Raw genomic sequence first — 21,103 nt, forward strand, 5'->3', positions numbered from 1 at the left:
GACCTTCATCCTTATTCTACAGCTACCACTCCAGCATCACATGTAGGAGAGCAGTTACTCTGATTCAAGCCCTCAAACACTAAGCCTGTGTATAATTCAGTAATTTAAACAGCATGGTAGAAAGTGGTTGGCATGCAAAATGTAAAATGCAAAGTAGAAACTAAATGTATGGAAAGGAATGGTTAAAAAAAAGCAGCCAGAACTACTTCAAGTTCTCCACTATGTAATTTTAAAATGGGTGGAACCATTTCTTCTGATACTGCAAAGACCTTTCAGAGGCCTGGCAACACACAGATGACAAGTTACCAAAATACCAGGGTTTATTACATTCTAGCATATGTAATTTCTGTGGCAACAGCCAAGAATGACTGTAACAGATAATAGTTCTCAGATTCTTTGTACGAGCTAACATACTGAATCTCTGGCAAATTTAGTAGTTTACTGGGAACCTTCAAGTGTGACAGGATAAATGAAAAACTTACCATTGCCCCATCCCAAAGAGTTTTATTACATAAATATTCTGTATATATTTTTATATATACACAAAGACAAGTACATACAAGTACACATTCCTCTATAGATGTCAGAGATTTGTTTTCTTTTTTCTTTTCTCTCTGTGTATCTGTTCTAGAAATCATCAACTGGGGAAGACTAGGATTCTGTTTTATCGTCACTTTCATTAGCATCTTTCTATAGAGCAATTGTGATAACCCTCAGTTTTTTAAAATACATCCCCAAAGTGGCTGAGTTAAATAATCTATGAAGTCGTTCCAACCCAAACATTTGTACAAAATAACTCCAGGGAACCCTTAAGAACACTTGTGTGATTGAGGACCTGAGGATCGTATCTATGATTTCCGAGCTTTCAAGATCTCCCAGGCCAGAGATGCTAGTTTTGCTTCATTAATTACCCATGCACAGCACTAAAGGACAGAGTATGTGGTGTGGTTTTATGTGTGTGTTTTGGTTGGGCTTTTTTGTTTGTTTTAAGATAAACACATGATGTGTTATCCACACTCTCCCACAGCTCAGAAGAGAACAGACTCAGACTCAAAACTGAGGAACATCTATGGCACTCTGCAGAACAGGAGAAGCAGCAGCAGCATGCCATAGTACAGAAAAACAGCACACAGTGTTATAAAGATGAAGAAAGCCAAGCACCAGGTTAATTTGGTATCAAGGAAAGCACAGTGTCACCTGAAATACAGCCAGCGGCTTTCATTCATCTCTTCCACCGATGGAACATGGTCACCAACTCTGGTACAGTACAAGAATGCAATGTGAGTAACAAAATGCTCATGAGATGGTAGCTTTACAGAGCCTCCTAGCAAGACAAAGCAAACCAACAAAAAAACCCCTACCCAATTAAAGAAGGCAAAACATACAAGAATAAGAATGGCAGAACAATGACAAAGTGACAAAAATAACAAATAGTAAAAAGAGCAGCACTTTATGACTGAGATATCCAGTAACATTCTTAATTAGTTCAGATTCAAGCTGGCAAAACACCCGCATTCATGACAGGCTACATCCCCCAGAAAATGAGATTCAATGGCTTTGAACTGCTACAAGAGACAATTCCTACCACTTCAGACCTGCACATGGTATAAAAGAGAAAAAGTCATTAGAGAAAGTAACACCAGGAAGCTACGCATGTGTGAGAGAGGCCATCAGTACTGCCTGCTTTCAGAGCAGTCCAAAATGACTAGTAATACATAATAAATCACACAGTTGGTTTAACTAACAATTGACTAACAAACTTTCACATAATCTCCAGTCATAACACAGCATGTTTTCACTTCTTGCTTTTACTTTTTCAACTGTACTTAAAAAAAGAAAGACACAAGTGAAAGCATGCTTGGTTTCTAATGTTTTCCATGTGAATTCCTTAGCAGCTTGTGGGTTTTTTCCCCCTCTGTTTTTCCACGAAGGCATGCTACATGAACTACATATTTTTCATGCAAAAGAAAAGCCCAGATGATCAAAAATCCAGAGAGGCCTCACTTTACAAAGCAGGTGTGCACACCCTGATTGAGGGCTGACATCTCGACGAACCAAATATTTAAGGCCCCAGCTTGTTCTATGAGGAGCATGCACTCTACTAATCCTTGAAGGCTGAGGCAAATACCCAACTTTGGATAGATTTGTTTTGGATTCCTGATTCAATAGCTCTTCTCCCATACGAACATACACTCTGGGTCAGAGCGCTCTGCTCTGGAAGGCCAACACAAGACAGCTCCGCACATACAGCAAAATCTAAAATTAATAACTGGCCAATAACTTCCCTTCTATGACTTTTTTCTCATTGTTGTATCTTTGCCAAGTTAGTATATTGAAGTTTTCCCAGATGTCTATAATGAGTGCAGCATTTTTGGAAAATTTTAGCTATTTTGGAAGAGTTCAACTGTTTCTCAGAAGATGGCTGAGGAAGAAGAGAATTTCCACCACCTTATAAGAAAAACAAAGAAACTAAACCCAATCACTAAAAAAATCCTGGAATTATGATTATGAAAAGTAGTTTTAGGGTGTCTTTGGGTATTTCTTTACTTGACCTAACCAAGACAATGACTCCTGTAACTGCTTGCTAAGTCTTGGCAGTTTAACCCATATCATCCATATGTTTTAGATATATCTCAATATAATTCCTACAGGGTCTAGGCCTTTCCCACACTTCTTTCTCTCTGGTGTGAATTGCTGCGTTTCAGAGCACAGGAACAGAGATAAGGAGGCATCTCCCATGCTTACTTCCTGACATCCAAAAGAGGAGACAATTTCTTTGCTCTCAAGGGAAAGACCCAGAGGGGTGAGGCTGGAGGTTCATAGGCTGCACTCCACCTCTGTTGAGAGAGTGAGAAACTAGAGACTAGGAGAGGAGGAGGAGGAGGAAGACAGGGGAAATTAGATAGGGAAAGACAAGAGGAGAAAACAGTGCAGAGAAAGATATGGTGAAAGCAAAAAGCCCACAGAGGGCAAGGGGCAGCACCTGTGTCTGGGCATCTGCCCTTCTAGGGCAGCAGAGAAGAGCTAGGAGGCAGGGAAGTGAAGGATCCAAGTTAAAGAATAATGCAAACAGGCTGCAAAACAGAAGAATGTAACCTCTTATCAGACTTCCCCCACTCCAGTCTGGAACATAATACAAGGCTGCATCCCAGCATCACCACTCGCCTCCTGCCATCACAACACACTGAGACATGGTGTTTAAGAAATGCACATTTTTTTGTTGAACCACCCTGGGTAAGATAATGGAGTATAATCTGAGACTGACACCAAGCTGTCAGTTTTACCACCATGCCAGATAGTTAGTTTGTTCACATAGCAGCTATGTGAGAGTTACTATTTCTGGATTTTTCAGTTTGGTCCTAAAGAGAAAAAAAAAAATCACCTAATAGAAAGCTCTTTAAAAGATTGTATTTGCAAAGTCAGACATAAGGCAATAAATATCCAAGTTGACATTATCTGTGCAATCTTTAACTTTTATGGTGGAAAGATACCTGAAATATTTTAAATTGAAAGATGCAATGCTTGAAGACTTAGAAAAAGGTTGCCAAGTATAACTGAAATTACTCCATTAAAATAAACATGAACTTCCTTATTTGAAACAGATTATGAAGGAGAAGAAGGCATTCATCTACATGCTGTTTTATTCAACATGAAAAGAAACAGGTCAATAACCTCTAATGAAAAAATGGAACAAACATTATTTTGCAATACAAATGCTAGAAGTTCCCTTTTTCCCCTGTGACAGATAAATGAAATAAGTTAGATGCTTTTTCAGGAAAGAGGAACTTTGCTAGTGATTTTGATTTACAGGGCTCTTGACTTTGCTTAAATCATTAAACCTTCAGAGAGGAAATTGTTTCTTTGTTTTAGTCTCAGAGGATGAGACTATTTTAATAGGCAAGTAATGCTTTAATTTCTAAGAAAAAAAAATTACTAGAAGAGTATAACTGTTTACCACTCATATGTGTAGATACATCTCACTGATAGCCAAAAAATCCGAACACATTACATCATGGATTTAACTCCAGTTTCTGGTGTTAATTTTTAACTTACTCAGCATCAAGTGGCAGAAACCAAAAGCACCTAAAGATCCCATTGTTTTTGGCTTTCATTTTCGCTGTCGTGAGCTCACCTTCCCTACCAGTTAAGCAGTAAACCAAAGTTAAATGTCTGCTACAAACCACAGGTTCTCTGCTTAGCTGTACATTTGATCCTGGTCAGTGGAGCCTGGTATTCTGGTAACATACCCCATCTGGAAAGATATCCACTCTTTTGATTACTTGAGACATTCAGAACAGAGCAAGGGGAAACATTTTTTTCCTGTTTTCCTCCTTATACTGCTTTTTATTTTACCAAAACAATTTTCATGTCAGCCTCTCCATCCCTCACCTATTTTTAGTACATTTCACATCATGGGAGAAAAGGAACTGCCAGAAGCAAAGAACAAAGCACACATCCCAATTGCTGTGCAATTAACAGTGTGGCCAGAGGCATGTGTCCCTGTGCCACAACAAAGCAACTCTGGATCCTCGCATTGGCATTGCCCTGTGCACCCACACAGCTGCCTCCCCACAAATGTAGCATTGGAGCAGGCTCCCCAGGGAGCTGTCACAGCCCCAAGCCTGACAGTGTTCAAGAAGAGACTGGACAATGCCCTCAGACACATGGTGTGAACTGTGGGGTTGTCATATGCAGGGACTGAGCTGGACTTGATGATCCTTGTGGGTCCCTTCCAGCTCAGGACATTCTATGATTCTATGAGTGCTATCAAGACAGGCTGAAAGTCTTGGCTGGAATCAGCTCCCTGGCACTGTTCTACTGAAATCACCCAGGCATAACCTTAAATAAGACCCCTTGGTGTGGATATCTGTCTGAGCTCCTCTGACTTGACCAGTACAACAGACACAGGCCAGCAGTTCCCAGGGAAGCTCAGCCCATGGGAACTATTGAAGGAGGCCCCCAGCAACCCCACTGGTGGGCAGACCAGCACCCACAGGATTACAGTAACACAGCTCTGCCACACAATGATCAGGCAAGCTAAACCAGCCTAAAGGATCAGTCAGTTTGGTCGACTCTTCATTGAAGCAGACCCTTTTCTCCTCACCTCCACACTGCAGCAAGGCCAGCTACTTCATGAGGACTTTGTAATGGTTGACTGGCTTTCCATCTTTCCTTCCACAAATGCCAAAGTCAACAGGAATACAACTAGTGTGAACTTCACAGCAAAGACGGACTTTCAGGAGTCCACACAAATCCTGATTTTTAAGTCCAGACAGATGGCATTAGTTTCCTAGTTTCACTTAATCAAGGCAGAAAACCACCTTTTACCTGCTTTTAACCACCTTTTAACTGTTTCTGTTAAATAATCATGTATGGGAGCACTACTTTTTTCCAAGCCTCTTACAAACCAATCTAACAGGCAGGCACCAAGGCTGGGAAAGCATCCTGGGCCACCCCAGGGACAAGTTACCCACTGCACAGCCCCAGGACTGCATCAGCATTATACTGCTGAGCGAGGCACTGGGACAGCATCTCATCTTCATCTCCTCCTCTTCCACTGGGTAGAAAGGAATGAAAATGAGAAAAGTAGCATATATTTAAAATTCAGCTGGAAACTAATTTCTCCCTTTCTCAAATCCGTCAGGTCAGACGTGACTTCTTGCTTTCCAGCAGAAAGAGCTCTGTCGCAGAGGGTACTTTACCAGCACCGAGTTTCTAATGCTCGATCGGCTGCACACGACTGCCACCTCCTGGCACAAATCTGATTTCACGTGGTTTTAAAAAGTGCAGTCTCCATCATCAACAGATCTGTGCCTATCGAGGCAGCTGTACACAGATCCACGCAGTTCTCTAAAACAGCTCATGTGCAGAGTTCCCCTGTTTATGTGATACCTTTCCTTTAATAGGGATGTTAACCAGTTATTTTCTGTCAAGCACAGCAAACAAATGCCAGTTAAAATTACAGCTTGCAAAGCAAGAGTGTGTAAATCTCCCCAAAAACCCTACAGCTAAACACTCAACACTATGGTTCAGCCAACTGCCTTTTGGCAGCTCCTTCTCTAGGAATGGTATCATAGCCTTTCCAGCTGTTCTGACTCGTGGGCCACATTAATGATTTTTTGCAAGTATAGCCTACCCAAAGGGCAAGCCTGGAATGGATATGGCATTAGCCCTTTCTTCCTTCAGGAGCAACTCATCAGCCAGGCTCATGGAGTCTGATTACTGAATCAGATTAGTCCTGCTAAAAGAATAAGTGCATATGCTTGGATGCTTCCACAAGCTGCTTCCTAGGCTCAGTGGGAAAGGGAAAAAAAAAAAAAAAAGCACACTGCTACCTCAGAACTAACTAATTCCCAGTTGGCCAGGAGCTGGGCCATGTGCTAGAATTCAGTCCTGCCCTACAGCTGATGACTGAAGGAGCCCTGTGGCAGAGGCAATGGCTGACTGCACTCAGAAGCTGCTGGCTGATGCAGGCAGCCTGAATACAATTCCTCCTCATTTAGTTGTTCAGCAGTGCATCCTGTCCCTTGCTGGATGACAAGGTTTGAAGAAAATACCCAGCTATGCTCCCTCAACAAAAGAAGTGTGGACAACAGGGCAGAAGGCTCAGGATGCCAGCACCTACGATGAGAGCTGTTAGAGTGGGTTTGTTGACCTGGTTGCAGCCACATTTCAGAAGATGCTTTGGAATCTACTCAAGTGGAAGGCAGACAAGGGGTATCCTGACACTGGCCATTGCAGAGGCTGCAGGCACATCTTGGCAGACTTAGCTCAGCCACTGCAAGCAGACTGCAAGAAGCATTCTTACCTGCATGCTGCTGGCCAGGACTTGTCTCCTGATCCCTGGTGCCCATGGCCAGGGACAATCTGTGCACACTGCTGGTTATGCAGATACTGGGCCTGCTCTGCTTACCCAAGTATATTGGTAAATTGTTCATTATATACCAGCATCAGACAGAAATCTGCTTCTATTGCCAGAGGTGCCTTATGAAAAGCTGCACATAACACCTATTCCAGGTATCTTGTTAAATGCATTGTACAACTCTCACATAGGAACAGGAACCAGCCAGGCTGGGCTTAGAAATGTCTTTATGATATCTCATGACCATTAATGACAACTGCACTGAATTGTTTTTTGTTGTTGACTTCACACCAGGTGTTGCATTACCTGTTGTTAGTGACACAGCTTTCAGAAAGCGTGACTACATAGAAGTGATGCTTCTTTCTGGTATGCTAGCCAAACATCTGGAACTTGCATTTAAAGACAGTTTTAAAGGGCAGAAATGGATTCATTTGGCACCAGAAAAAGGAAACTGACTTCCCAATGTTTGCTGTTAGTCAGAGCTGAGATACTGTAAATCACTGCTGAAATGCCTGTCCCTGACTAGAAATGTGCTGCCTTCACTGACAGTGGGTCACAAACATTTCTGGGAGGCCTATCCATTTTTTTGCCAACCTAGAAAGTACCTACTACCTATTGCCACAGGCAGTTCACTTAAGTTTTCCAAAAGCAGCACTAGTGCCTACGAATGATCAGTTCTTCCAAAGAGTGAAACTGGTCTTACCCAAGATTGTTTTTTCCTATCCTATAACATGACAATGGGATATAAATCATTATTAGAACAATTAGAAAGCAAGACAAAATAAGCTTTCAAGTACCAAAGAGCACAAATAATAAACATGAAAAATGCACTGAAGAGTTTGTACAGTGTGCATTGTTTTAATTCCACTGTTTTTACCTTTTTCTCCCTCTCAACTGCCAGCACTTTCACAGAATGATAACATGTGATCTTCAACAATGATTGATTCACTATTTTCTAGCATGTCTGTTGTCACGTATCCTCAAATATGAACGTACTTGCAGCCCTAAAGTACCAAGTACTGGCCAAGATTTCCAAACAAAGAGCTGCTTACCCATTTTCATAGGTCATCTCGAAACTGGAAGAAAGCACACCCATAAAACTAGCAGGATCCCATTTATGCCAGTTCTTTAAATAGTCAGGTTTGCTTAGATAGATGTTTGAAGTACATTCAGTTTAGCACTACCCACTAAAGACTCTCATTTCACTTGGAAAACAGAGCAGAGCCATTACCAAGAGCAAGATGAGAGAAATGTCGTAGTACAACAGGAAGAAAAGTTTATAAAAGCCTAGATAAGCTGACTATTTCTTTTCAGTATAGAGGTTGCTGTATCAGGCAACACTATTCCATATGCTACTGGGCTGACAAGGAGCTAGTGACCTATTATACTCGCAAGAGAGGCTCAGGCTGAATCCCAGCAGCATCCACACATTTTATTCACCAGCCTCCACTAGCACCTTCCTCTACAAAACCAAGTTCTAAATACCCAGAACACCTCTAGCAAGCATCAGGTAAATTCTGCAGGGCTATTCGCAATCAGTACAGTTGTAATTTGAAAAGTGACATTTCCCCAGCATGCAGTTGCTTACTGACCTGATGTTCAGCCATGAGAGCATGGGAGTTGTGCCTCCACCAACAATCCACACGGTGAAAAACACTATGAGGAGTGTTGTTGAGAACATCATTTGATGCGAGTAGGTAGCAGTATCTCGTATAGCCAGAGCAAACGCCATGGCTCCCCTGAGACCTATGTGAAAGAATGAAATGGCAGAGCTTCAGAAGAAATACAGAAACAAAGAAGTTGTGGACAACAGTAAAATATATTATGAAAAACAGGCAGCTCCCTGAATCCAAATCAAAATGCTCTTTTCCAGTTGATTCCATAACTGAAGTGTGAGTTCTTGATATGAACTTGTTATTAGCTGGAAAAATATTCTAGTTAATAACATGCTCACAAGCAGAATACACCCCTCCCCCACCCGCCCATTCCCTGCCTCCAGTAACATAACTCTAGTAGCAAGACATAGCATTTGTCCATCTGCAGACTTTTTTAGTAGGGAAATCACAGAATCACAGTGTGGTTAAGGTTGGAAAGGAACTTTGGAGGTCACCTGGTCCAACTCCTCGGCTCAAGCAGGGTCACCTGAAGTCAGTTGCCCAGGACATGCAGACAGCTTTTTAATATGTCCAAGGATTCAGACAGAACAGCCTTTCTGGGCAGCCTGTGTCAGTGCTTGGACACAATAAAAAAAGTGTTTCCTGATAGTCAGAGGGAAGCTCCTGTGCTGCATGTTGGGCCCATTGCCTCTGGTCCTACCACTGAGCAAAGCCTGATTCATTCTTCTTCACACCCACGTGTGAAGAGTCATCCCTGGCACTTCTTGAGGATGCACATGTTATATATACAGAAACACACTCCATGATTTGCTTGAGATAACTGTTTAAGTTTGTCATCTATGTGACAGAAATAGTAAAGGAGTTTAACTTAAACACCTTGCTTTCACCAATTAACTGGGACAGGACACCCGTAAATAAGCCTCGATTTTCTCAGCAGGTATTTGTTTCTGCACAACATGCACATCATCTCAGCTAGAAATAACCTCCTGGAAGAGATACATCCCAATTCCCCCATCCCCTTCACATGCACTTCTATTTCCAACATGAGGTGACTGCTTGCTGCCAGCAGCTGGTGGTTCAAGATGTCACTCTTGTTGGACATAACACGCTTTTTGTAAAGGTTGAAAGATGTATGATGGCACACTGCAACAATCATGAAGTCTTCTGTTCAGGACGCATGCATGTGGCTTATAAAAGCAGAAGGTAGTACTATAAATTGCTTATGAGTTAAAAATGAGATTCTTTGCTTCACCAAACATTTTTGCTTCTACCTGAAAACATCATCATGTGCTGAAAGTTCCAGCTGATCTTATGCCTTCTGCCCAGATTCAACAAGAAGGAGAGAGGGTAGATATGTGCAGCTCTGCCCAAAAAGATTGCAATCTGTTCACAGCTGAGGGTTAAGGTTTTCACTCTTCTGAGGTATGCACTAATGAGCACCTGGCTCTAATGTGAAGCTTCTGTTTTCAGTGAGAGGTTTACATCATTATATCAAGTGTTTTCGTTGTCTGTCTACATAAAACAGACTTTCACCAACATGTGCATACAGAACTCATTCCACAGAACACAAATCTTAACTAATATAACAAAAAAATTTTAATGTACAGTGAAATTATAACTAGTATTTAAAGTTACCCATTGTACATATAAAGACTTTAAAAATTCACACTTCAAACAACTATCACCACCACCATTTGATTATGTGTTTTGGACCTACAGAAATGCAGTCCTATGTACAGAAGGAAAATCAACATAAGAACAGCAAGTGGCCACTCCATTATGCCTCCTGCAGAGGGAAAAAATCTACCAGCTGGCAAGCATTTAAGAGTGCAGAATTACTGAGATCATAAATCCAAACCCCACTTGTCAGCACTAGAATTAAGTTCGAAAAAGAGTACTGAAAGAGTACTGCAGAAATTCATGACAGTAGGTGGCAAGCTCCTTCTCTCTTTTACGGTGGTGTAAAACATCCAGTGGTTCCAGTGAAGAAGCAGAAAGCTGAATACACCCTCCACCATCTAAGGAACACTTTGGGACAAACTAGAGGGATGTGCTGAAATCCTATAAAACAGCCACACAACCAGAAGCCCTCCAAACACTTATTTGCTGCTGGGATAACAACATTAGAAGAATGAAACAGCTCTCCTATGGAAAAGAAATAAAACCATTTAAGACATCTAGACACCACTGGGTTGTTGCCATGGCTAAGTTAATGCAATATGATCTGCAGGAAATTATATCTCTAGGAAAATAAAATTTTTATTATTACTTTGTACAAAAAGCTTCATGTAATTATTCTGAACACCTTTTACAGCAGTCCTTTTTGAGGACTGCAGAAATCAGACATCAGAAGCCATCATGACCAATGTATATAAGAATAATGGTTAGGATTCTCCCCACAGACACTGAGGCTTTAGCTCTGCCTTTGCAGTCCAACCTTTCTCTTTCAACAGCTAATGATGCCTCTAATATTTGACCCCCACAAGGTGTTAACTTGACAGGGACAGTGGCTCCTGAGGCAAAATGTGGGTGCTAGTACTAGCTGCCTTCTTCACAACAGTAGAAAAACACCTAAGAGGCAACAGAGGCTAAGTGCGGTGGTAGAAAAAAGATGTAAAAAATTTAATAAAGGCAGGTGGGTGGGAAGAGAAAGGAACAAAATAAATATGGAAAATAAACCCAAGACAGAGTAACCTGAGAGAGAACAGAAGGCCACAGCAAGAGATGAAAAATCACCATGTTTAGTATACCACATGCGACTACTCTGTTCATATCTATCTGATGGCTGCAGGGCTCCAGAGCACTTTTTAGGTCAGAAGAACGGACATAAGGAGAAAAGAGAAAATTTATTACTGCTTCAGAAAACAATAAATGGCCGAAGGAAAATAAAGACAAATGTGATAAATCCCTAGAAAGAGTGCAGAGATTAGAGACAGCAGTAGAAATAAGGAGAGATAAAAGTAGCATGTTCTGGATTAGACCATCTTCATCTGTACTTTCACTGGGTTTTATCTCCATTGCCAATAACCCTACTCCTGCAGCAGGCAGAGAGAAATCAAGACTGGAAGACTAGTTCCCATTGCTTCATGCACACTTAATTGCCCTGAATTTTCAAGCAGCCATAGTGAAGAAATAGGTACGTGAGCTATTTCAACAGGGGCGAGGTACAGAGAGGAATCTAGCAACTTCCAGCTTACTTGAGTGTGACTCCTACAGAAGTGTTCAGTTCTTGGGAAATAGAGATGCAGGTACCAGTGGTTTGGGAACTGGATACCCACCTCCAACACCAGTACCTTCCCAGCAGTGTGTACCCCAGTCAGCACCACAGATCAGCTCCCGCTTCTTCCCATCCCCTGAGATCCTGACCTCTACTTTTTGGGCATTGCTCAAAGATATTCACAATTCATCCACAATAATCTTTATTTACTCGAAGTTTGTTTGCTTTCTTCAAGGGACCATTGGAAGTGAAGAGAAAAAGTAATGGTTTTCTAAGTCCCCAAATCTCAGATGCACAAATACCGCTGGCTGTCCGTAGCTGAGTCACACAGTAAAGCACATTCATTTATCTGCTGAAATTATATGACATCTAGCACTTGCTCAGGTACAGACCTTACAGCCTTACAGCTTTGATATAAGGGGTAACCAAAGATAGTTCTCAAAATTCTTGTGCCTGCAAGACTTCAGGGAAATTCAGGTCAGCCACCATCCTCTATTTAGTAAAGCAAACAGACACCACACATTTTCAGGCACACAAGATAATAAAGATACCTCACACAAGGCAAAAAAGGATACAAAAGCTCCAATGATGAAAATCGGGCTGAATATGTGTTTCTGGAAGGTAAACAGTGCCAAACCCATATAAGAAAATATGAAATTCTCAGCCAGGAAATGCAATACCTCAAAGAGCTATGGAGAAAAGAGTGACATGTTACAGGTCAAGCAACGAAGATGCTTTTCAAAAACATGGACTACTACAGCAACACACTCTACAAAAGATGAAAGACAGTCCTTGCCTGCTTAGTGCGACTTCTTGATTCAACTGACAGATTATTGTATGTATAATGTGCCTGGGTAATTCCACAGAAGAGGACAGCCACCACACCTGTAAACAAAATCACATGTGAAAAACAGCCTGTTTATCATGTATCGTGATTGTCCCTTCACAAGTTCTATTACATTTAGACATCATCCTTAACTTTGATATTTTATGGATATTATCTTCCAGGGAGTTAGAATCCAGACTGGGGAGGCAGCATTTGAACCAAACCACTGCTCTTAAAAGCCTTTGTTACACAGTGAGCTGCACCTTCCATGACATTGTACAGAATGTAAAAAAACCTTAAGTACCAACATAATGTTTCTCATGGGAAAGTTACAATGAAAAAAGTGGAAAAACAGCTGCTAAGGTGGGCAGGACTTATGTCTCCATGTGCTTGAATCCCAACAACTCACCAGTAAATCCACAAGCTTCTGCAAGCAAGAAAGTGCTCCAGGACATCAAGAAGAAGAGAGCCGTTTCCAGCAGGGGGAAGCAGTGCAACTTGGTAAACTTCGTCACGTTAAGTCATTTGTTAAGGGATCAAAAAAAAAATAAACATCCTTTGGCTTCTCTGTACTCAGTATTTATGAAAAACGCTTTTATGCAGTAACAACCAATGCTGGTTGGAAAACAAAACACTTTTAGTGCCAGAAAACATCAATTACATGACATCAAGACAAATTTAAGAATGCAGGTCTCTCCTTGCAGCAGTTTTGGATACTCCTGCTGCATTTCCACAGTACAACTGTGGCTCTGCTTCCCTGAGGTAATATCTTACTCTATGCTACATTACCCTGCAAAGTGCCAGCAGGGAAGGGATATATACCTGGTATTCCTTTTAGATTGTGTGCCTTAGTTTTTCCAGTTTTTTGTTTGTATGTATGTTTTGGGTTTGGTTCCCCACTCCACCACTCCACACTCAAGTCTCCCCCTATCTTTAAATAAAGCATAAAATACATTCAGAAACACTTAATTAGGTCTGTTCCTTACTTCATCAACCCTAAGAAAAAGTAGATTTATCAACATTTTCTGCTCAGACTTGCAGAGAAGTGTTTTTCAGCAAGCTTAGTTACTTCTGTACTTTTGAGGCAGAAATCCTGCCTACAACAAAATATATTTCCTATCCTTGTGTTGATGTGTTTTAGAGTAAAGCCAACTCAATCAGAGCAGCTCAGTCTTTCAAAAGGAAGGAAAAACAAGTTTATCTTCCAGGGGAAAGTAAAACTTGAAGAGCGTCAAACACTTAGTGAATTAACAGTTCATACAGCGACTGAAGAAGCGGAACAGACTCCAGTAGTGTTAAATAGTTAGAGTGTTCATACAGTTATAGAATTGTTTGGTTGTGTTTATTGTTGTTGTATTTTTCCCCCCTCATCACTGCTCTGGCAGCAGGCAAACACTGAACTGTACCTGAGGCACAGGCAGCTGTGTACGACCCCCCTAGAAGATACAGAAAGAAACCATGTGCTAACAGAGATAGTAGAGAGATCCCTGGTCTTTCCAAAAGCTGACAGCCAGCACAATATTCTCTGAAATCCAAGTGGGTGGGCAGCAAGAGTACAGCAAGGACACCTGAAACAGAAAGGTGGCAGCATTCTCCACCACTCATAGGAAGGCAGTCGGTACCTCCACAGACACGTCAAAGCGGCACCATCATTCACCATTGCTCTCCATGCGTAACACAGCTGCATCCCAGGCTCTCTGCAGCACTGCAGGGTCTAAAACCAATGGTAGCACCACTGCCTGGGGACTTGAGGCTTGGGACAGGGCAGGGATGTTAAAAGTGATGAGCAGCACCAACTTTCACAGGCAATTCCCAGCTCCCAGGTGGCCTGAGGCTCACCGTATTCTTGACCGCCTCCTGCAAGCAGCAGCCAGGTAGCCCAGAAGACTCAGTGGGAACAGACTCCCATGGGCTTTATCACAGAATATGGTGTTTACAACAAGCCACAAGTGATTAACACCAGAGGCAAAGTGGGAGCCTGGTTAGAATGAAGCAATCCTGAGGGAGTGACCCACTTCCCACCCACACCTACTGCTGGTTGATGTTCTCCCTTGACTTGGAGGACAAAGGCACCAAAACACATACTCCAGCAGCACCTTCGGCTGCGACCCTGCTTTGTCAGAAGGTTACCCTCAAAACAAAATCCCTAACCATGAAAAAAAAAAAATCCAACAAAAAAAACCCCTATTCTCCATGACAGTTGGCATTACACCAAATATAAAACTCAGCATTTTTTTTAAAAACAGCTGTTAATACACTACACAGTCACTTCTCCACACAAACTCTCTAAAACTTGTGAGGATGTACTGTTACACTCAGCCGAATTCCACCCCAAACAGACTTGTTTCCTCAGATCATGCCTCTGAAGCAGCAACACCCACTGTAGCAACAATTAGAACCTGTCTTTCCACAGAGCGCTCAAATAATCCTACCACAAATTAATCCCAGTGCCTGGCTCAAGAGGTATTGATGGGTACTGAGGAAATGGGCACCCACAGTCACTCCACAGGAGAGGAAGAAGCCAAACCTTGTTCCCCTGAAGTCAGGCAAGGGCCCTTGTCAGGGCCTCATTTCCAGTCTTTTCTGGCAGTTTTGTGAATCAAATTTTTGATTCCTCATGCTGTTGTTATAAGTGACCATACCAAAACATGTCAGTAAATCCGAAATGAAAACCTGTGCTCAACATTGTGGAGGAAAGTGAGGGTGAGAGCAAAGCAAGGGAAAAAACCTTTCATTATTTCATATAATTGACCAAATCGAAATGTTAATTCAAATTAAATTATTGCTTCTGTTTTCTTAACTTTCTTTCTTTGCTACTTAAACATAACCTTCTGCTTCATTTCAACCAGGCAGATTCTGCAATTTAGAAAGAACATACTAAGTGGCACAATACCTCAACTGCTATAAAAATAACCACAGACAGTGGGGCTAAGACAGCTTGCTGAAAGTCAGAACAAGTCCATGCACATTATCTGTATCATATTTGGAAACTAAGTATTCTGTCTGTTTTCAAAGGACGATGCACAACTGCATGGACCCCCTCACTTGTAAAGAGGTAGTAATAGGTACTTCAGAGCTACAAGAGTAAAAGCATGTTGACATAGTTGAGTTCTAACCATCTGTGAAGAATAAAACACAAATTTACAGTTTGCTCCTATAGTATTGCATGACATGAAGTATTTTTTCTAAAAGAAAAGAGTTTAAATTGTATTACTGTGCAACAATTTAAGGATTTTGTTTGTCCTGTTGTTTTTTTAAAGAAAATAATACCATTCCCAGCCTCGTGCACCCTCCTGAGCACAAGAACTAGCAGCAGCAAGAACCAATTGCTGCTTCAGAAGCCTAATTTCACAAAATGGATCTGAATGCATTTCAGCTGTAATTAGTAGCCCACCAGCAAGGCAAAAACCACAGCAGCAGCATGTGATCAGCTAGAACTATGGATGGGCAGTAGCCTAAAAGCCAAATGAGGAATCATGGTTCTGGATCACATTGATTGCAGAATGGTAGAACTGGAAGACTGAACATTAAAGCATCACAACACGTCTTCCCCTTATACCTGAAGGGTTACCATTATGCAGACAGGTATCAGACAAATCTGTACAGTGTGTATATAACAAGACAGTTGAGACATTATCACTTAAGATGAAGAATCATATGTTCATTATTATTGTATCAAATATCCCATTCTACCCCTTATAAATCAGTTTTCAGAAACCTAGGCAGATCAAAGCAGTCTGGCATGCATACAAATATACTAGCTGGTCTAAAAGTAAAGAATTTGATCACAATTTCTGGAGTAGGCCAGGCTTAATAAGCTCTACTACCTGACCTTAAAACAAAACCCGCACAGACTGCTTGCTGAGCACATAAGAGCTCTAATCAAATAGCATCAGTAAGCTTCACGAAAGCAGGACAGGTCATGCAAAGCACATTACGTTGTTAGGATAACTCTGGTAGAAATCTAGTCTTATCCAAGGCTGATGACATCAGATTTCCAGCAGAAAGGTTAAAGGCAGAACTCTCAGAAAGAACTCTGTGGGGTCAGAAATAGCTGTTAATGATTTTGCTGACAACAGAATCAGACACCAGTTATATGAGATGTCTTTCAAGCCTAATAATAGAAAAAATATATATTTTTTTAATTTCCTAAAAAGAAACTGATCATTAGAACATGCCCATTTAGGGTCTCCCCTTGGCTTGCAGTATGCAGCAACACAACTGAAATTTCTAGCATGGCCACAGTTATACTGCCAAAAGATTATTTCAGTGGGTATCAATATGCCTTTCTATAGACAAAGGTTACAGGAATACTCTATCACATCTTCACACTCATTCTAAAACAAGCTAGTGTCACCATTGCTATAGTTAGAAACAGGTGAGCCCTGTTAGCACTTGAATGTAGCATCTAGTCTGGAAGAACTAAACATGAAAAAGGATATCAGAGCTGTCACAACCCCCGTCACTGCGCCCATCATGAAAGAACCACTGAATATTCCCAGGAAAACACCAACAGACTTGAAAAATGCTGCTGCATCAAAAGCATGGGTATTTTCACCTGTTGGCTGGTAGGCAACTATAGATCTAGAAAGAGATTAACAACAAGAAGTAAGAAGTGGTATGAGAAAAGTTTTATTCCATAACAATAACACTTGAGCAACAAAAGAGACAAGCCCATATTGAGAGCAAATTTGCCTTTTGGGTGTATGCACACATAAGGGAGGGATCTTGGCAAATGTTTGCAATGTTTATTTGAAATTCAGTTCAAGACAATCTATTTAAAATCAAAATAACATTTCTCAGAGAAAGCATTTATTTTAGACAAATACCAAAAGCAATTAAGTAATTTCAGAGTAGAAATTCAGGTAGTTACTTACGAAGATAATACAATGGCAACAGCATCATTCAACACGCTCTCTCCAAACAGAAGGGCATAGAGATCAACATCAGCATGCAGCTCATTAAATATTGCTAGCACGGTAACTAGAGAAAGAAAAGAGAAAAACCACACTGGCTGACTTCAGGAATGACCACGTGAGCTGCTAAAGCAGACTTTCCAGTTTGCCTAAAGCAACAAAACCCAGGAATTTAAGTAGAAGATCAAAATTAAACTGGGAAACAGTCTAAGAATATTTATCTATAGGCAAGCAATTCCACCCTCAGTTTTAAGGCAGCTCCATTAGGAGGTGGTTCTGTTGCACTCCCATCTGCACATGGTTTATAGGAAAGCCCTTGCAAACAAGGGGCACAGGGGAGACAAAGCACTTCCACTAAAGCCCAGGTATTTTTTGTAAAACACGTTCCATGAGATAATCAACTAAACATTGTGCAGCTCTTGCTGCCTTTAAAGCCTGTATCGATTGTTGACATAGCTTTATTATTTCAGTCATTGTAAAATAGTGCTAACAATCCAACATGTTCCCCAAAGCATCCACTATGCCACAGGAGTATGCATTTGCACAGAATTTGAAAAGGGCAAGACTGCTGAATATTTATAACCATCCTTTCAAGAAACTTCAGTCTGAGATGAAAGACCACAATCTTGAAGATGTTCTCATATATAAGCTTCAAAAAAACCAGATTTTTTTTTGCATAAATTGTGTGCAACCACCAGCTGTTCAGACCTCAGCTCAATCACAGGAGCTACTTCCTATTTTTGCACAAATCACCACTGAGCACCTCAAATTAGCTGTTTTAAATGTCAAGTTTCATACTTCACCACTCCCTGCCCAGCCCCTGACACACACCAGCTCTCCAGTCTGACCTGTCAAGCAGATACACGTATGTGAACCTGCTGGACTTTGAAGTTTGACTAGATTTTTTTTGCAAAAGCTCAAATTACTTAGCATCCTTTTGCTTAAACTTATAAAACAGTAAGTTATTTTGAAGGAGGAAACAAAAGAGATCCCCACACCTAAAGAGCCTAAAAGCCTCAAGTACTGCTCTTAAATTATCCAGTGTCACAAGCAATATAGCTAAAGAAGATGTCCTGCTACTAATGCAATATACTAATTTAATCTGTTTGCAGTCTTAAACTTTATATACCGGGGGGGGGAAAAAAAATGTCTGAAGTATCTGAACAGGAAAGTTTCATTTTTCCCCAAACAGACCATCATGTCATATCAGTCCAGCACCAAACCATCAGAGAACAGCTTTCACAACACCCAGAATTTGCATGCATTTCAGAGAAAAGAATCAGAGATACTAGCATAACAAAACTGCAAATGAAGTACTGTTAATATCTTTGTGCTATGCAGCCAACAATCCTAGCAACAGGATTATTTTGGAAGATTATTAAAAAATGTTCAGCAAGCTACCTGGATCAGTGGCAGATATTATCGCTCCAAAGAGAAGGCAGTCTGTATAATAGAATTTATCAGAGAGCTGACCCACCAGCTTCATTAGTTTTACAACCCCATACATGAGATTCCTGAAGAGAAAGAGGATAAAACAGTCCAAGTCAAACAAGTTGGTGCATCTCAAACAGGCAAAGAAAAAGCACAAGCAACAATATTTCAGGCAGACTTGGCTATGCTACAGCTCTGTGGAACACTGCCATGGCAGTTTAACACTAAGCTCTCAAAATTAATTTTCCTATTTTCCCTATGAGCTGGGTCATGTGATATAGGATCCAGAAGATATTGTTGAAAAGTAGTAAGCAAAGCATGAAATCTGTTCATACAACTAGTACGCAGAATCTACAGGATGTTTCCTTTTTCCACCAAAGGGAACATTTTCCTGCTCAAAATTCCCCTCAGTATTGCTCCTCCCAACACAGCACATAGGCCAAAAGCTCTGAACCAAGAATAGCCTTCCAAGTATTTCTCTAGGGAAATTATTTGAGAGATAAACCAAGGCTACCTATACAATTCAGGATTTCTATATTTCAGAATATCCATACACCAGACATAGTAATATTAGCAACATAAGAGATTGTATGCAACTAAACCAACGAGACCAGCTACGTTAAACTAAATGCGAATGTACATACACATGAAATTATATATATACACACATATGTAGAGGGAGAAAGAGAGCAAATGTGTGGTCACTGAAAGGGATATCTCTAAAAGTTTGATTCTAAAATTTTATTACAAGTAGTGTCCACAATTCAAGTCAATTCCAATAAGAGTCTAACACAGTTTTGTTCTGGACTGGACCACGACATCAAAAACTCAATGCCACTCTTTAGTACTGTGGACTTGTCAAGTGATTTAAACTTGAAAACATCATTTCAAGGGACAGTACTGTTAAGAAGTGGGATGAATCTCAGCAAAAGTTACATTTGCATTTTGTCTGGAGGATATATAAGTAAAATCCTCAAACAAGCAAATTACAAAATTGAGGCAGTCTGGAAGGCTCAGCATACACTTTATCAACTTAAACTTTAGTACAGAAAGGAACATACCAGAGAGTTCACTTACCCAATGATAAAACAAGAGACTGCTGTTCCTAAAAAGGCATAAGCCAAAATGGACCCCAAATTCCTGAAAAAGTGTCTCTACACAGGAAAAAGACGTTTATACACTTATTTAAAGCAACTTGTATCACCTGTTTGAAAACACACAGCACACTACTACACTTGCATTAATACACAGAAACACCCATCCATTCCAGATAAATGGTTCAATTACTGCAAAGTAAATTCTGTCCAGATTCAGTAAACTGAATAAACAAAATCTGAACCATGTTTTAAACCCTACATGGAGCTTGTTGACAAGAAGCTTTCCACACAGATGTTTTCATAAGGGGTATCAGAGCTGCAGAACTAAAATCCAGCACCAATTCATGGTATCTTCAAGCAAGAGCAGAATCTGGGCCCTTCGGCCATTCAGTGTCTGGCACAACCCCACCAGGATTCAGGTTTGGATCCACTTCTCGCCATAATTTAATGTATTTGGGATTTTTGAGAAGCACCAAAGCAATTCATAGCAGGACATCTTTTACTTTAAATTAAACTGACATCAACCTCTGGCAATGTTTGAAGAAAAAACATTAAGATTAAATCGAGTTTAATGTGTTTGTAGTAAAAAGCACGTGTATTTTCTCTTAAAACAACATGACCTGACCACCTATGGAGGACATGAGATTTTGCTTACTGATATAAAAGAATATGCTTGAAATGGGGACTGTACTCCTGAAAAAATCAGCAGTATCACATTAAAAAAAAAGGCTAGTCTCAGAAAATTCTTACACTTACTTTCTTCAGGCTATATCCAGCATGAAAAATAATAGGAGGCAACAGAATGTTGAAAAAAACTTCTGGGTCAAATGTTACCTAAAAAATAAAATACGAATCTTCAATTAGAAACAGACATACACAAATTGTTAGATCGTCTTCCTCTTCCATTTGCTGACAACTACTATTTCTGGTTGTTGCAATAGAAAACAACTGGCTCAGTTGACCCTCCAAAATAATGGCCAGCTCTATACACATGCAGCAGCAAAAAGCAGCAGCTTTTTGTGGTAAACAGTATCTAGAAAAACAGACATTACATCCACCACCAATGACAGTCTTGCAGCAATCCCAAATACAGTCTCTTTAAATTAAAACGTTGTAATAGAAACGATGCTGGAGAAAA

General features: G+C 40.7%; 1 protein-coding gene across 2 annotated transcripts in view; it reads right to left on the minus strand.

Moving 5' to 3' along the window:
* Positions 1-21,103, minus strand: part of SLC9A7 (solute carrier family 9 member A7) — a 75,059-nt gene that overhangs the window by 17,695 nt on the left and 36,261 nt on the right. Inside the window, exons 3-13 of one of the 2 annotated variants that reach the window (XM_082047486.1) lie at positions 20,722-20,799; positions 19,946-20,022; positions 18,839-18,951; positions 17,399-17,504; positions 16,964-17,105; positions 12,931-13,036; positions 12,492-12,580; positions 12,271-12,384; positions 9,750-9,861; positions 8,455-8,608; positions 1,198-1,257 (exon numbers count right to left, since the gene is read on the minus strand). In XM_082047486.1, the coding sequence (XP_081903612.1) occupies positions 1,198-1,257; positions 8,455-8,608; positions 9,750-9,861; positions 12,271-12,384; positions 12,492-12,580; positions 12,931-13,036; positions 16,964-17,105; positions 17,399-17,504; positions 18,839-18,951; positions 19,946-20,022; positions 20,722-20,799 (1,151 nt within the window). The remainder of the gene's footprint in view (positions 1-1,197; positions 1,258-8,454; positions 8,609-9,749; positions 9,862-12,270; positions 12,385-12,491; positions 12,581-12,930; positions 13,037-16,963; positions 17,106-17,398; positions 17,505-18,838; positions 18,952-19,945; positions 20,023-20,721; positions 20,800-21,103) is intronic. The other variant, XM_082047487.1, reaches the window with a different exon arrangement.

Source organism: Streptopelia decaocto (assembly GCF_964273445.1).
Source record: "Streptopelia decaocto genome assembly, chromosome: 1".
Classification (NCBI taxonomy): Eukaryota; Metazoa; Chordata; class Aves; order Columbiformes; family Columbidae; genus Streptopelia; species Streptopelia decaocto.